The following is a 17,777-nucleotide window of genomic DNA, read 5'->3' on the forward strand; positions in this document are numbered from 1 at the left end:
GCACAGCTGCCTGATTTCTACCTTTCTCAGTTGAATCACAAAGCACCAAAAAAATCTACAACTAACTTACTAAAAACGTGAACATCTCAGAGTCAGCAGATGGCTCAGCAGGTAAAGGCGCTCGCTAAACCTCAGAACCTGAATTCAATCCCCTAAACCTACAATCCCTGCAAATTGACCTCTGACCTCCACATATACACACATACACACACACACACACAAATGCTTTAAAAAAATTAAGTAAACATTTCTTACTATAGGCTTCAATTTCTAAAATGTCCGTTTTTCTGTATGTATGAAGATTGACATAAATCACGTGGTCTGAATATCACCAATATCCCAACACTGAGACACATGTATTATGGAGGCCTCAGACATGTATATCATACATACACCTACATACTATTAGCAAGCGGCAGCACTTTGGCCTGAAGTGAGCAGTGCAGGCAGGTGTAGGCTGAACATCTCTGTTTGGGCTTTTAGCATCAGCCACTGTTGCCAGGTAGATAAGCAACAAGACACAACTGCTGAGTGTCCTTTCCCCTTCAAAAGGAAAAATAGGGGGGAAAATGGCTAGGTGTGGTGTCACACACCCTTATTCCCCGCCCTCCGGAGGCACAGGCAGGTCTACACACGGAGTCTCAGGCTAACCAGGACTACACGGTGAGACCCTGTCTTAAATACATAAACTTCTCCTTGGAGGCCGGAAAGCTGGCCCTGCCCCTGCAGAAGACCTGGGTCTACTTCCCGGCATATCCCGTGGCTCACCACAACAGCCCGCGCTCCAGATCCAAGGGCTGTCCGTGGCTGTGGCCCCAAGGGCACCAGCACACACACACACACACACACACACACACACACACACACGAATAAACAAAAAGAAAACCTTTTAAAAAAAAGAACCCTCTTGTGGGAAATATCAGCAGCTACTTCGCCACATTTTATGGGGGCGAAGGGGGTGGGATCATGAGGAGGTCAGGGGACAACTTGCAGGAGTGAGTTCTATCCTTCCACCATGTGGGTCCCGGGGATCAAGCTCAGCCCTGTAGGCTTGATGGTGAGCGTTCTTACCCACTGAGTCATCTCTGAATTGCAGCCAGGCACAGCGGCACATGCCACCTTTAATCCCAGCACTCAGGGAGACAGAGGCAGATCTCTGTGAGTTTGAGGCCAGCCTGGTCTACAAAGCGAGTCCAGGACAGCCAAGACTACACAGAGAAACCCTGTCTCGAAAAACCAAAAAGAATGAAAATATCAAGAAGAATTCCAAAAGGATAATACAGAAACAAAGACTGTTTAACTGATTTTAATAACATGACATAAAGCTCCTAAAATTGGTATAATCATTATGCAAAATACATACATGAATACTGTCTTCTTTTAAAAATATAAAATAAATAAGCAAGACATGTGAAAATAGGCAAGTTTCCATTAATTAAATGAAAAAATTTTTAAAAGAAAGTTTTTTCTTTTGTTTCATCTGAAGAAGGGAACTTATCATTTAAGACAATATTCAAGTTTATTAAACAAGGTAAAAAAAAAAACTATTATAAAATGTTCAGCTTTCATCCGCCTCGAGGTTTATGTTGCTGCCAAATTTCGCATATAACTGCACTTTCAGGTCGGCTAACACCCGCTGGATGGACGCCACTCTGGACTCTAAGGCATCGATCTCTTCTTGCAAAGTTTTCTGGAAAAGAAACAACTAGCTTCAGCTGGATGACATATGAGCATGCGGTCTGGAATAAGGGCAAGAATCTGAGGTAAAAAACTCTAAACTGGTCAGGAGCAAAATCACTGTAGTAATTGGATCAAAGCCCAAAGTCTGAAGATCTAATATTTAACTCAGCCAATACTAGCTCATGGTCACGGCTGCATCCTCAGTCTCTGCTGAGATTTGAACCTGGAGCCTCTGAAAGGGCAGCCAGTGCTCTTAACCTCTAAGCCACCTCTTCAGCCCCTATTTTAATGTATGTGTGTGTGTGTGTGTGTGTGTGCATGTGTGGATGTGTGTACATGATGCAATGCCCTGAAAGTCACTAGAGGGTGTTCCTGGAGCTGGAGTTACAGGCAGTTTTGAGCCACCTATGCTGAGATTTGAATTTGGGGCCTCTGGAAGAACAGCAGTGCCCATTACTACCCAGCCATCTCCCCAGCCCCTTCCCAAGGTTTATTAGATGTACATTTAGCCAGTGGGAAGTTCTGTTTTAGAAATCTGAATTAGAGACTATCATTTTAACTAACATTTAAGCTAATGAAACAACAATATGAGGGGCAGCTATCACTGACTTCTCACATCCTGAGTAGCCGGAAGCCACACAGGGTTAATTTCACATGCTCTTTCCATAGCCATGGCTAACATAGCAGGCCATAACCCCTGCCATAGCCACATTTCTAATTCCCTCAAAACAAGTTCCTAAGACTGCTCACTGGAACGTCACTATGGCACAATGTCAGAGACAAACCAATGCTAATAAGGGCACAGAGGAAACATCACTGTCCATCAATACAGTATTAAGATGGCTTCAAACAAGTCACAAAACAGTGCTGTGCTGGAGACCTGTGTGGTTCCCAACTGGTGCCGTGTAAATGAGCATCTGATAGAGAAAATGCGCCTCAGATAATGTTAACCAACCCATGCCTGAGCAGAGTTACACAGATGGAGAGGGGACAGTGAGGAGGAGGGGGAGGAGTGCTAACAGAAAAACGGGTTCACAATTGACGGTGGCACCAGATGGTGTGGTGTCCAGGGATTCCTTTTCACTTTATGACACACTAGTGCACACTCAGTGTTTTCAGCTGGAAGCGGAGTTCTGGGGGGCAGAAGACCATGGGCCAGTGCCACTTTGGCAAGTCTTGGAGCCTCTGCCCCGCACTCTAAATTTTGCTAACAATGGATTGTTATTTGGATTAAATAAAAGCACATTGGCAGAGCGCTCGGCGCCTCGGACCCTGCAGCAAACCCTCAAGTGTTAGCAATCACGAATTACTTCCCTCCACCTGCAATTATGCATTCTTCACAATGATATACTTCTCAATTCGAGAACTGCATTTCTTCTCCCAGGGCAAGACTCCCACATACCTTTGCTTCTTCTAACATTTCCTGGGTTTCTTCTTGAGAGTGGCTAATGAAAACATCTCCAATCTGGTAAGGTATCATTAAACAGTCATCATCTGCCAGCATGATATCATCACAAGCATCTTCTAAATTCTGGAGGTGTTTCTGTCAGGCAAGAGAACGGCCATGAAAACACGGTCAAGATTTCTTGACAGAACCAAGAGCAGGCGCTTATGCAGGCACACGGGCTCTCTGGGGACCATGCACAGCAGCTGCCGTCACACATGGAGACGAGTCTCGTGGATTCACTTAAGAGGCAGCACAGCACCCTCAGGGTAGTTTTGGAATGTACCAGGCTCTTCTCTGTGGCAGACAGCAGCTGTCATGGCCACACACTTCTCCTACTTTAACAATTCCCCACACGAGGTTGGTACACCATCTGATGTCATAACTAGAAGTAGAGCGACCAGGAGAACTACATGAGAAGCGAAGCACAGGCCTCAAGGGTCACAGGACCTGCAGCAGCACATGTCCCTAAGACTGTAGGGCTCCAGGATCAGTGAACAGATGTGCAGTTTTACCCCAGCCAAATCTGCAGGCATGGGGTGCAGAACTGCACTGGGAAACTCACACTGAACCCAAAGGCCTCATTCACTGTTACTGGGCCTCTCTTAAGAACACAAATGACCTCCTTGGTTGCCCAACCTGCAGTCCCCTCTAACCATACAAGTCAGGAGGCTGAAGCAGGAGGATTACAAGTGTGAGGACAGCCTGGGCTACATGGCCAATTGTAGGACAGTTTGACAAAGCAGGACCCTGTCTCAAAACAAACAAACAAATACAGACTTTGCATTAACTAACTAGACGGTGTCACCGGGACAAGGAGACCACAAGGAAGCTGCAACAAGCTGAAACTAGCAAGTGATTCAGGTCTAATGCTTACAGTATACAGAGGCTGACATTGCTAATGGTTCCGGTTTAAGGCTTACAGATTAAGAAGGCTGACACTTGCCAATGGTTCCAGTTTAAGGCTTATAGTACAAACTTAAAGCACACGTATGAATCCAGTACCTTCTTCACTTCTATTTCCTCCTTTAGCTCTGTGATTCGACTCGTATTCCGAGCAAACTTGTTTATTTTCTGTTGATCTTCGAAAGTCACATTGACATCTTCTGCAGCCTGAAAAGGATGTTTAATGTTTTGTTTCAATGGAGCAGTTACAGGCTGGTGTCTCACACTGCTTCGATAACCAAGGACACTTCCCATCCTAAGGCAGCTGAGGGGAACAAGGCTCCGAGACATCACAAATGTTTCCTGCTTATGTTCATCACTCGACAACCTTTCCCATTATTCTACAGGATCATTCATGAACAAATGTTTGAAATATAGAAAGCGATTAATAAAAGTCCCAATAACAACAAAATATATTTTATAAAAGCCAGGGAGTGGTGCACACTTTATTCCAGCACTCAGGAGACAGAGGCAGGTGGATCTATGAATTCCAGGCCAGCATGGTCTACAGGGCAAGTTCCAGGACAGCAAGAGATACACAGAGAAAACCAAAAGAATAGTGATAATAATAAAAGCCAACTTGCCCAAAAGGCAGAATTTCCTAAGGTGGGACAGTTTCACCAAGACATCTCCAGCAAGCAAAATGTTACATGGTCAAACACTCTCAGTGAACCTCTTACAGAGACTGCTTCTAAGGTAAAATGCCTATCGGCTCACTGTGCTGGTCAGGAATAGGACCATTCCTCCAGCTTTCAATCTATACACTGGTGAGAGGGTCGCCATGCATGCCAACCGCACTACTCCAGACATTGAAACTCCAAACGTATGTTTTTTGAATCCACTACAAGGCGATAAGAACTGAGTTTCATAGATAACATTTGCAGGTGTGATCTGCAGACAAAGCTGAGGGTTTAGACAACAAAGTATCTATAAAATAATGGAAACAGCTAACACTGCCTGAGCTCCTACTGTGTGCTACGAGCTGTAATCCCCCAGTCTCATGATGGGGAGCGAGGATACTTTAGGCAAACCACACAGACAATAAATAGACACACTTTGATGTTAATACAAGCAGTCTGCCCCCAGAGTCAATACACATGCAAGTCCAGGTGTGCAGGGTCAGGAGCTCCTGTTCAGTTAAAGGATGTGGCAAGAAGTTCTTAGGCTGCTTCAGAATCTTATGGGGTTTCGATATACTAGAAGAGAAAATGAAATAGCAACCATGCCTTGCAGTGTCTTTATATAATAAGAACACATGTGCTTGACAGTACCCTAAGGGAGTAAAAGGACATGTGTGCAAAGCCAGGCCTGCTGCCTAAACATCATGTACAGCTCAGCATGTGAGGCTTAGGCAGGTGAAGCTAGCTTTGGATGCCTAAAGAGACCGTGTCTCCAGAAGCTCCCGGTGCCATGGTTAAGGGCACCTGCTGCTCTTCCAAAGGTTCTGAGTTCGGTTCTTAGCACCCACACCAGGCAGCTCACAACTGCGTGTAACTCTGGCTTCAGGGATCTGAGGCCCTCTTCTGGCTGCTGCAGGCGTACATATGCACATGCGCACACACACACACACACACAAGCAAAACTAAAATCTTTCACAAGAAAAGGCTCTCAAACTGAAGCTACACTAATATATAATAACATTTACAGACCACATGCCATTTTGGAATTAATAAACGCAGGGTCAGTAAGAATGGCTGGCTCTTCCACCAGGAGCAGAGGTTAAGTCCACCACAGCTACACTACACCCATTCCTGGTCTCTTGTAGGCTATGGCAGAAGGTATGTGTACACAAACGTCCTCAGAGGTTGAAAGGTAACCTGTGGTCTCCAGAGATGGCTCAGTGGTGCAGGTAAGGAGATGCATGCTGGAATTCAGGCCTCCCTCATCAGGCCCTCCTCCCAGAAGGCAACTCTGCACACACTAGGCTATCATCAGGCCCAAAGCCTGCGCTCAAAGAAGCCTTCCCATCATGGTGTGCCCAATGCGGAGGGGTCTACACTGTAGCTTGTCAGCACAGCGGGGAGCACTCAACAGACACTGATGGCGAAAGAGACTGGTGATCTGGTTGCTTTGTCTGTGAGAATTCTCAATCTCCCAGACAGAGAACCCTGAAGACGGCCTGCTTAGAGCCCCCAAGCCCTAGAATACATTTACAGACCCATCTGTCACCATGAAGACTTTAAGGGCAATTCAGATGAGGCTCTAACAGGACCCGCCTTAGACTCTAAATTCTGATCAGACTCACAAATATTTGGATGTCAAAGAGTGTTGGAAATTGGCTATTTTCTAGCTGCAGCCCTGCCAAACAGCAGCCACCAGCAGGCATCTGGACTATGGGACTCAGTTCCTTGAAGTGGTTTTTCTCCCACGTTTAGGACTATAGTGGGTGAAGTTAAAGACATGGTGCTGCTTCATTCTGGGCCAAGGGGAGGTTCCCAGCAGCAGCTAAGAAACTGGCCCCTGTGACCCCTAAGGGCAGAAGCTCCTGGAGCACATCTGGCTCCTTTCTAAGGTGCTGGGGACTGACCTGAACCCTTCACATGCCTGCTAAGCATACTGCTTACAGCTACGCCCCGCACCACTTCTACACTGCATTTTGTCAGGAAGACAGTAACTTCTAACTGGCATGCAAGGACATCAACTTGACTTAGTCCCCCAGATCATTCAAATTATGCAGGCACTGCGGGGGTTGTCCAACCTTTTGACATTGTGACGTGATGTCGTCTACGAATGTGCTGGACCACATTCACAGCAGCTATCCTGGGACAGAAGGCTGCAAGGTGGACGTGCCTGGCTCATGTGGACATGCACATGCTCAGGGAAGGTCTCGGTGGCTTTCATCAGCATTTCCAAGAGCCCTCCAAGTCCTGAGGGCTAGCAACTCCTGCCTTAGGCAGAGGCAGGTGCACTGACTACTAAAGGTGGCTTCATCCTAGTAGTTGACACAGCAGAAGGGAAGGCAGGATGGGCTCCAAGCCATGCATGGCAAACTTTGGGTAATTTGCTCAGTTCCCTGGAGCCACCCGTGATGTGTCATCTGTGAAATGAAGAAGGTATTTCTACCTTGCAGGGGTGGTGAAATGAATACCAAGTGCACAGGGCGCGGGTGTGCAATTACCCTTCAATGAACGCTAGCTAAGTACTTTGCCTGCTCCGTATTGCTTCCAAAGCTCAGTGGGTAGAGTGCTCGCTCAGTACATTTACAGCCCCGAGTTTCATCCCCAGCACTGTATAAAACCAGGCTTGCTGGGACAAACCTGCAGCCCAGCAGCCAGGAGGTGGAGGAAGGAGGATTGACAGTTCAAGCTCATCCTCAGCTGCATAGTGAATCTGAGGCCAGCCTGGGCTACATGAGACCCTGTTAAAAGGAAATGAAGAAAGGGAAGAATGGAAAAAAGGGTCGTTATAGATGTTCGGGAATTCTGCGAAGTATAAGAGACATGACTTGCTCTAGATTCAAGAGAAAAGTAAAATGCCCTGAATCCTGACTATAACCCTGTCTTGGTAAGACCTTACGGAATTCTAAGAAGAAACAAACCATACTCTATTCTCACTTCAGGTATAGATAGATGGGTTCCCATCAAAAAATATTCTTGCCAATTTCAGTTGGCAGTCAAATCTCTTAAGACTTCCAGACCAGCCAATGCTACACAGTGAGATGAGACCCTGTCTCAAAAAATAAAATAAAATAAACAAAGCCAAGGACAAACCTCAGTGTCTATCACGGAACTAAATGATATACCTGGCAGCCAGGGGCCCAATATAACAAGAGGCAAAGTGAACCTGCTTCCTACTTTGCCAAATCACCATGGCCCCGGACTATACTCTGCTACTTGTAAAACAGCTTAGAAGTGACAGACCACTTGTCCTAACTCTGTCAATGAGCCAGAATGGCTAAGCACCAGCCTTCAGTGTCACTGCACAAACAAGGACACCTCAGGATGTCTGTAAAAGCAGAATGAAAGAAATGGTCTTCAGTCAGATACTCTCATCAGACAGACAGACACACACACACAGAGACACACACACAAGAGTTAAAAACAACGACCCTGGGATGAGAATTCGGTTTAAAACCCAGCTTTCCTTCTGAGCTTCAGTTTCCTCATCAGCTAAATAAAAAGTAAAAGCAAACTATCCCAGAAGGTTTAAATAACAAATCAAAATAAATAACACGCAATCACTAAGAACTGCAGAGAACACACTGGGAAGCCCCAATAGTTACCAGCTGCTGTTGCTGTTCCTGTAAGCCCTTTCTTCTATTTAGAATATATATACTTGCACATCTAGAAACACTTTGGGGTTCTAAAACCCACATGGAGGTTTAAGTTGTTTTAGTGGCTCAAAGTGTGACGAAAGGGTTGGACAGCCACGGAATTAGTTGCCTACCATGTAGGAGGCCCTGTCTTCACCCCACCAGGACACCAAAAGCCCAGTGTGGAGGCAAACACCTGTAATTCCAGCACCTGGAAGATGGGAGGTGGAGGCAGGAGGATCAGAAATTCAAAATCATCTTTGACTACATAGGGAGCTGTGGGCCAGTCCGGGCCACACACATGAGACAATGTCCCTAAAAAGTGTGATCAAATACACACTGAGTCCTATTAGCAATTATCAGGTGTCCTTTTAAAATAGTGAAGAGCTGTGATGGGGGGGGAGGGGGCAAAAAACAAAAACAAGCATCAGCAGACCCAGCATTTTACCAGTCGAGTCACCAGGAGATGGCTAACTGTTAGGTGCCGGGGGGCCAGAGCGTGGGGGCCCGTGTCCTTCCTAAGTTCCTGGGGAACCAGCACCTTCCCTCGGGCCGACTGTCTCAACGCCAGTGAACATTGGTTTTAGCCTGAGGGACGCAGGTGCAGCGAGCGTGGACGGACACGGGCAGCTCCGGGCGGAGCACAGAGGTGCGGTATCAGGCACCCCGGGGATACGGAGACCAGGTCGGTCCCTAGGGAGACGCCAGTTTCCCTCCCGGTGCGAACGGGAGCACCCGGGTCCCCAGCGCGGGACGCGGCACTACGATCCCGCGGCCCCGGCCCCCCAGACGCCACATCTCCTCAGACCCCCGGCCGCCAGGGCCCCGCGTCTCCTCGGGTCCCCACATCCCCTCGGACCCTGGCCGCCGCGCCCACGTCGCTTCGGACCCCGGGCCGGCCACACTCACCGCCTTCTTCATGGTGGCCGCCATCTTGGACTGGACCACGGGGCGCAGGGGGAGACCATCCGGGCGCGCGTCCCACCCCCGAGGTCCCGCTCGAGCCCTGCTGACCCAAGCGTCGCTAAAACACAGCGCTGTCTCCGCACCGCTTCCAGCTATGTCCCTGACCTGTGAATTCCGAGGGCAAGGACTCGGGAGGGACCTAGAACCTGGAAACACTTGGTACGTTCCAATTAAAGGACCAGACAGCTTCCCTCTCAGCCGAGTGAGACCGACAGTCGGGCCAAGAGATTCCAGCCTCAGGCAGCAAGGGAGGGGCTGGGTACCCAGGGGGGCGGACCGGAAGAAACTCTTTTTCCATTAATTCAACTAGCTTACCTGCAACCTCAAGAGGAGGCTGGGAGGCTGGGGGCGTGGCTTCAGCGCCTTCGGTCACAGGATTTGCACTCAAGCGTGAAGATCCAAGTTCGAGCCGGAAGCACCCACCACATTAAGAACCCAGTTCTTGGGAAGCTACAAGCTGAAGGCACTGGCATGTAGGCCACCCTTGAAGCCGGCCTTAGCTTGTATGCCACTGACCGCTACAGAGGACACAAAGGACAGAAGGAACAGCCAAGGGTGGATGAAGACAAAGGAAGGTTACTTCCAAAGGATCTAGAGCACTGGCCTTCCTAATGCTGGGACCCTTTGATACAGTTCCTCATGTTGTGGAGACCTCCAACCATGAAATTATTTTCGCTGCTACTTCATCATGTAGATTTGCTACTGATATGAATCATAATGTAAATACCTATGTTCCCAGGTCACTTCCGTGAAGGGATTGCGACCCACAGGTTGAAAACCACTGATCTTGAGTACTATAAGCAACTCAGATGCTCAGATGATAGCTTACTGGAAGGTTGGTTGGTTAGTTAGTTGGTTAGTTATAGACAGGGTTTCCCTATGTAATCCTGCTCTGGAACTAGCTATGTTCTCCAAGCTGGCTTCAAACTCACAGAGATCCTCCTGCCTCTGCCTCCCTAGTGCTGGGATCAGAGGTGTGCTCCACCACATGCAATTCTTTTGCATCTTTAAAATGAACTTGACTGGACAATATGTCTTCCACTCACTCGTATATGTTAGCCTGAGAAGGCTGTCCACCCAAAGGCCTGATGGGCACCAGGCTTCCTCAGAACCCTGAGGGCAAACAAGTTGATAGCATTGGGGCAGGGGCCATTGTCTCATCTGCTGAGCAAGAGATGAGAGACAGGGCCGTCTGGGCTTGAGCCACAACACAATGAGCCTGGTACTGGGCTGGGTGTTCTGTGCATCTTTGCCAGTCCCTCCTATGGCTTCTCCAAGCAGCAACCCTTCCACAAGGGCATGCGGAGGAGGGAGAGGGGAACAGATCTCACCCGTCTGCTTAAAATACAGGGGCTCTCAACCTTCCTAATGCTGTGACCCTTTAATGCAGTTCCTCGTATTGTGGTGACCCCCCCACCATAAAATTATTTCGTTGCTCCTTAATAATTGGAATTTTGCTACTGGTGTGAATTGTGATGTAAATATCTGATAGTCAGGGTGTCGGATACTCGGCCCCTGAGAAAGGGCCATTAAACCTCTCAAAGAGGTCATTACCCACAGGTTGAGAACTATTAGAGCATTAATGTACGTACCCATTTGGATACAGTCTCTCTCCTACCGTTACAATGCAGTCTTTGCTCACTGTGTCTTTATCATCAGGTTCTCTGGGTACAGTGCACTTGGACCCTTCAGACAGAAGTTCTAACACAGCCTCCTGAGGAATTTTTGCTACTTGCACTCTGCTACCTAGCAGTTGCACATAAAAAGTTAAATCTGAGCACCTGGGGTCACAGCGGCACAGCTTCTGAGGAGCTCATTTGCCTAGCACCTGGGCCCTGTCACCCTTGGAGCAGACTCAGAAGGGAGGGCGAGTATCTAGCCGCAGTGGACCAAAAGGATGCCAGGCCCTGGGGATCGTGGGCGTGCTGCATGATGAACAGATAAAACGCCCCACCCTCATGCAGCTTGCCCTCTGATGACAGGAGACAGACCACAGCCAAAGAGTTAAAGACGGATCGTGTGTCAGAAAGAGTGACTAGCGTAAAGGCTAGTGCCAAGCAAGGGGAATACAGGAAGCTTTGTCATGAGAACTCCCCTGGGGATGCATGAAAAAAAAAAAAAAACAACATAAAATCAGCTGGAAGCGAATGCATACTACAATGTTGTCCAAACACATCCTAGCTTTAGGCTGTGTCACACTGGGATAACGAGTGTGCTTGACATGAGGGAGTTTGTGTGGGGGTACCCCCCCAAAAAAAAACCGCAGCATCACTCTATGTTTCCTGCGCTTCGTGAGGAAGAGCATCCTTTCAGTACCGACCTTGCTTGAGCCTGAGTGGCCAGGAGTGGGCCAATCTCCCTGGCAGGAAGTAATTCGATCCTGTGCCTGCAGAGGGCGCCCAAGGATCACGCCTGCAGTCTCCTTGCTTTCAAGTCCACTTTCACAATATTTTTAATTTCTCTACCTCTTATCCTGGGAATTTGTCTATTTGTGTTTGGCTCAAAACTCTTTCTAAGTTATTTCTTTCTAAGTTATTTTCAAACCTGACAAGGTTTGAGATTCTTGTGTCTTCCCACCTCATGGTAGGGTCTAACTCAGATTCGGAGGCCAGGCCAGCCTTCCTCTCTGATCATTGTGTAACATTTTCTCACTAAGTCCAGCTTAGTGAGCCAATGAGTCTAGTGGGATCACTGACAGGAGTATGTGTGAGGGGCTGCTTGGAGGAGCATGGCTCTCTTGATCCAGTCAGCATGCCACCAATTTCAAAGTCCCCCTTGACCATTACAGCCAGACACTAGCTCTTTCGTCTGAGTCTGGCCCAAGGGGTACAGCCCCAGGACGGGTTTGTGGCAATCTACAAAAAAAAAAAAAAAAAAAAAAAAAAGTGAGGAAATGGGGTGGTTACTTCTCTTCTACCTCTGCTAAGAGAACACAGGGCCCGTCCTCTCCAACGGTGCAGGAGCAGGGCACCATCATGGTTGGAGAGGCCACCCAAGATGGCCTCTCTTGGGTCTCCAGCCACAGAACACGCCAGCGCCTTCATCTTGGACTTGTCCTTCTCCCCGGCTGTGAGAAGTTCATTTCTGTTGCTTGTGAATCACCAGTTACCCAGGCTTAGGGGTTCGTTGACGTAGCAGCACAGGCGTACTGACACAAACACGTTCCTCAACGGCTCCCACTCCTGCAAGCAACTCCATGGCTCTCTCTCTGGCCCTTTCCTTGGGAGCTTCTTCTGCTAAACCGGAAGCGCCAAGGGAAACAGCTCACCTGTTTATTAATGAGTGAATAAATGCATGGAAGAATAAGCGGCGGTGCGTTTAAGCATTAGAGAGTAATGCGAGATACAAGATAGCTGAGGGTCCGTTTGTTCCGTTCCCGCCTGTTTGAGAGTCCATATCCCTGTTAGCATTTGTTTTTCCTCCTAGGTACAACAGGCCTGGTCACCTGAATAACTGCGTTTCATCACCAGGTGGCGCCATGACTCCAAACTTCAATTTTTCTTCCGTACACGCTTTGAGGACCAGCCCCACTGCAAAGCAGGACACAAGATCAAATAAGCCACGCTCTAGGTCAAAATACAGTCATCTCTTGCTAGTTTCAGTTTTTAATTTATTTCTTACCAGGAAAGATACATCTTTTTTTTTTTTTTCAAAGATACACTGAATGTATGGAATTTTTAGACCTTGTGGAATAGACCATTCACTGAGCTGAGCATACAGCTTTGTGGCAGAGTAATTGACTAGCATCTGTAATGCCTTGAGTCCAGAACCACAAAAAGAAAAATAAAAGATTTTTTAAAAAGGCAAACCATCATCTTACCTGTCTACCATAGTGGTTCCTGGCCCAGCAGCTGTCACGTTGTGAAAGGAGTCATCATTTGGAAACAGCAGATGTTACTCCATACCAGTTCCTTAGTATGGTCCATCCAGCAGTGATTTGTCGGGAACTAGTGTGCATGCCCGATCACAAGATTGCAAACCCAGGGCACATCTGGGTCTGATTTGCACTAAAATGGACAACTTCGATATTTAAGATCATCAAAAGCGCTTTGGGGATTTTTCTAGGTCCCAACTCTTGCCTCTACATTCTAGAAGTCAGAATCCTTCAAAGACTACAGGTCCAGAGAAATCCAGTCAGATTCGCCCATCACAGTGCAAGCTCAGATCAAGCTGATCAGATTCAGCAGTGCAATGAAAGCATTCAGAAGAAAAAAAAAAAAACAGTTGAGACGAAGGAAAACTGCAGAAAATGGGTTCCCAGAGGCCAAGGCACCCAGGCAGAGGGACCAGGGGCTCTTTGAAGCTGCAGGGAAAACAGCATTACGTCAGTGACTTGGGCCCAAAATTGGGGGTATTGTAAGAGCCAGCTATCAAGCAAGGTGGCTTTAGTGTCATCCCCGAGTTTTGCTGTCACTCCACGCCCCTAGCCCCAGAGCCTGTACGTTCTGGCATTGTTTTCCTAGTTCTTCTGATGAATCCTGCTAAAGGGTGTTGTGATGTTTGCCACAAAGCAGCATGAAGAGACAGGTCTTTATATGTCGTAAAAAGTTATTCCTTAAAACGTCAGCCAAGAAAATCAAGAAGGCTGGGAGAAATGTGGTGGTGGCCTTGAGGTTGTGGTGAGGCGTGGGTAAACGTAGGCAGGTCTGGGGTGGAATTCCATCTGAAAGAAAGAAAAGGCCCTCTTTGCTTGTTGCGACAGAGCAGGTGTGCCTGTGCTGATGTTCTCGATTTCCACTTTGCAAAGCCCACAGTGGGGTGACTTGTGCAGTTTATACGTGTACAGTGGATATAGGTCATGATGAGGGGTGACAGCCTGAGAAAGTCCATCAAAGTCACTCTAAGCCAGAATAGCAACCGGCATGATGAAAGGAGCAACCACCAAGGATGACAACGAGGAGGTACTCATGCCAGAGGGAGAACAAGAGGAAGAAAAGGGCAGGGGAGATCTCGGCTTGTCCTGCCTGGCTATGCCAGGTGAACTGGGCAGGGAATGTAGCTCAGTGGGTAGAGTGCTGGCACAAAGCTCTGGGTTCAAATTCCCTGGTATCATTTACACCCAGCATGGCGGTGCACACCTATAATCCCAGTACTCGGAGAAGAGTTGCCTTGGTCATGGTGTCTCTTCACGGCAATAGAACAGTGAGTAAGACAATGCGGGTAAGAAGATATAAAGTCCCTTCATTCTGTCTCTAGGTAGACCTTTACCAGAAACCTATGTTCACATCACGAGCATTTAACAATAAGAACGTATCTGTAAAGCGTTCTAGGAAGAATACGCCTCCCCGAATCTGCACACTGATTCTGTGAGGAAAAGGAACGAGGCCGCTTCAAAAGGTTCCTAGTCATCGAGTGCAGAACGACTCTGAATGCAAGAATGTTATTCAAAGATATCACTGGCATTCACATAGACCTGACTGAACGTCCCTTTGTTTGGGTTATTTTCTATAAGAACCTAATTACTGTTGTTTGAGGTTAATATTAGACATCACTACAACTCCTGTCTATCCAGGTCTCATCCTGCACTTTTAGAGCTTTCCACCAGGCCGCATGTTGCACTCTGAAGTAGGCCTTTCCCTCTCATTTACTCCAGCCACTGCTGTCACACAACCCTCTCTCTTGTTCATGTCTGTCACCATCACTTTGGTCTCGGAACACTCAGTATATCTTTCTTAAACACCCTAGCTCACAGTCCCCAGTAACCCCCTAAGACATCACAGACAGGGCTGTACTGGGAGGTGAGCGGCCGTGAAAAGCAAAAAGTGAAGGTAAAACGAAGCCGACTTACTGATCTGCAGCTTGTGGAAGTGGCCACCGTCATGGCTGTATCTGGGTGTGCTCTCCACCCAGGGTCAGAGGTGGCCCCTGCATCTCACCCTACAGTGGCCCACAGACTCCTGGGAGACTTCTGTACATCTGGAGGTTGGCCTGTTTCAGATCTGATCAGCACTGGGACTGTCTATATCCTCCGGAGAAAAGCCCGTCACCACTGGAGGGACATAGCTCTGCTCGGTAACCTTAAGTCAATCATGCTGTCACCATATCAGCCCTTTCCCCAACATTTTCTCATCCAATTTTAATAAATATCACATAGAAGCTTGCCCTGTGCATTCTTTCAACCCTCTCCTTCCTTCCGAGAGCTCAGATATCTTGAAGTTTGATACTTCTGTTGGGTGTCTTTGTCATCACTAACTTGAAACAAACAGGAACTACCTTGAAGGATGAGACCCCTGAGGCCCCAGTGCTCAGCTGGCAAGAGCTGACAGTGAGGGGACTTGGAGCAGCACCCAGCTCCAGCATTAGCTGTAGGACCCTCAGCAAGGACAGCTGTAGCTGGTCCAGCAGAAGCCGAGAGAGCGATGAATAATGAGAGTGCTGTTTTTCTGTTGCTGCACCCTGCAGCGCCTCAGAACAACCCACTTTGCAGAAGTCAGGAGGATGGAGGTCAACTCTTTCCTGTTTCCAGTACATGTGATTCGATGTCATCAGCAGAGAGTGCTCTCTAGCTAAGCAGGCCTTCCTTGCCTGACACCCTGTGCTGGGGAAGGCGCCCAGCATGCAACGGGCACTCAGCCAGCGAGTTTACTGATGAATCCCCCAAGGAATTCCATTCTGACTGGAGAGAACGAAAACCAATCAGGAGATTTCTGGAGATGCATGTTAACTTCTTTTTTTCCAATGGGTAATGACATTGCAGTGCAGGGATCTGTGGATAGTCCTGTGTAAACACATAGGATTCCAATTAGCCTTGAAGCCAGAGCTAGCCCTCTCTCATTGACTAACACTGCAGAAGGATCAGAACAGAAGGGGCCTCATAGCTGCTGTTCTTGGGTGGAAAAGCTGATACCAAAAATGTCTGTTATAAGAACACTTAGGAATTGCTACTGCCCAAAGCTTCTGTATTGTCAGTTCTCAGTAATGCCCATCTCAGTCAACAGATACGTCAAGGCAGGCTCCTGACATAGAGGAGCAAACCAAACTGTGCTTCGATGCAAAGTATCTGACTGTAAAAATCCCATCAGGAGATTTCCCTGAATTCACACGAATGACATTAGCCAAGTCATACCATACAGGAAAAGGCACAGAACAGGTATCCCTGTGATGATCTAATCTCAAATTCTATTCACGAAAAGTATGTGGTACCAATGGAACGTCAAAAACAAACAAAGGAAAACACGAAAATGCAATAAAAAGCCATGAGTGGAGGCTGGAAGATCAATTCAAAGATGAGACAGGGTTTTTAAATTACTCTCAATTGCATAGTGAGATCAAGGCCGGCCTGGGCTACATGACACCCTGTCTCACAAACCGAAACTAAGCAAACAAACAAAATCCAAGAACCTTTTCACATTGTCTCGGCCTACCTGGGTAGGAGGGTGTAGTGATCTCTAATGTTGGCAGTGAGGAAACTGGGCTCAGAGAAGTCAAACACCTTCCCAAGCCCACACAGCCAGTGAGGAGTGGAGTCAGGGTTTCAACCAAACCTGACCAGGCCCGGATCCTTATTTTGGTTGTGTAAGACTACTTTCTGTGAGGCGCCCAGGTGAGCATCGCCAGAGCTTACCAATAACTTCCTCAGAAAACAAAAGCCGTTTTGTTGCTGAACTCTCTGGGTTTCGCCGGGGAATGAGGAAAGAATCAATAATCAATTGTCTATTATTTACTTATTGGGTGCCGTTCAACATAACCAACATTGTGTCATGTATTATGTGAGGGACAATCAGCAAAAAGGCAGTAGCCTGCCATTTCAGGGAGATTTAAGATTTATCCTAAATGAAGACTCAAGAGCCCATTTTCTATAGCTATGACTACCATGGGCAGTCAGTTTCCTGCCACAGGGCCTGCTCCTGGGGCAGTCAGAAAGTCCCTGTGGAATAAGCCGGCTGAGCTTAGATAGACACTCACTCGGACTTCTCCACCACTTCAGCTTAATTTGCTGTGTGGTTTACTGAATCAAAACAACGTGACTTCAGCTGCTTGGAAGGTTGAGCCGAGCCGAGCCTAAGCCACTGGGTGAGACCCTGCCTCAAAACTGTGACGAATGTAGAGTTCCAGCCAGAGTGCTCTCTGGTGTGCTCAAGGCCCAGCAGCCAGTCTCCAGCACCACAAATACAAAAAAATGCAACTAATCAGTTGAGCACAGAAATCATGATTGGAGCACCTGCCTTCTGTGTAGCTTCAAAGAACCAGGTATGTATGCAATGCACGCGCACTGAAGGGTAAATTCCCACACACCTCGATTTGCTAAGGACTTTCCGAATGGCCCTCACAGGAGCCTGTGTTGGTACGCTCCCATATTCTCCATTTCTAAGATGTTGGGTTTTGGCTATGAGGTTAGTTCCAATGGTCTCTGCTCAAGAAATGAAAAAATCAACCCTCCGAGTCTCCACAATCAAAAAGCAGCTCTCGCCCTAGGTCAGGCAAAGTTTGAAGCTCAAAGCTTTATTGCCAATCCATGTATTTGAAAAGGCTTTGTATTTCCCAGTACGG

At 47.6% G+C, this 17,777-nt stretch overlaps 1 protein-coding gene across 1 annotated transcript; it reads right to left on the reverse strand.

The window, feature by feature from the left end:
- Positions 1–1,290: 1,290 nt before the first annotated feature.
- Positions 1,291–9,356, reverse strand: Pfdn4 (prefoldin subunit 4). The gene is made up of 4 exons (XM_021631254.2): positions 9,231–9,356; positions 4,130–4,237; positions 3,083–3,223; positions 1,291–1,690 (listed from the first exon to the last, which is right to left on the reverse strand). The coding sequence occupies exons 1-4, from the start codon at positions 9,252–9,254 to the stop codon at positions 1,559–1,561; spliced, it is 405 nt and encodes a 134-aa protein (XP_021486929.1). The 5' UTR covers positions 9,255–9,356; the 3' UTR covers positions 1,291–1,558.
- Between the last annotated feature and the right edge of the window lie 8,421 nt (positions 9,357–17,777).

This window comes from Meriones unguiculatus, chromosome 4, assembly GCF_030254825.1.
Source record: "Meriones unguiculatus strain TT.TT164.6M chromosome 4, Bangor_MerUng_6.1, whole genome shotgun sequence".
Lineage (NCBI taxonomy): Eukaryota > Metazoa > Chordata > Mammalia > Rodentia > Muridae > Meriones > Meriones unguiculatus.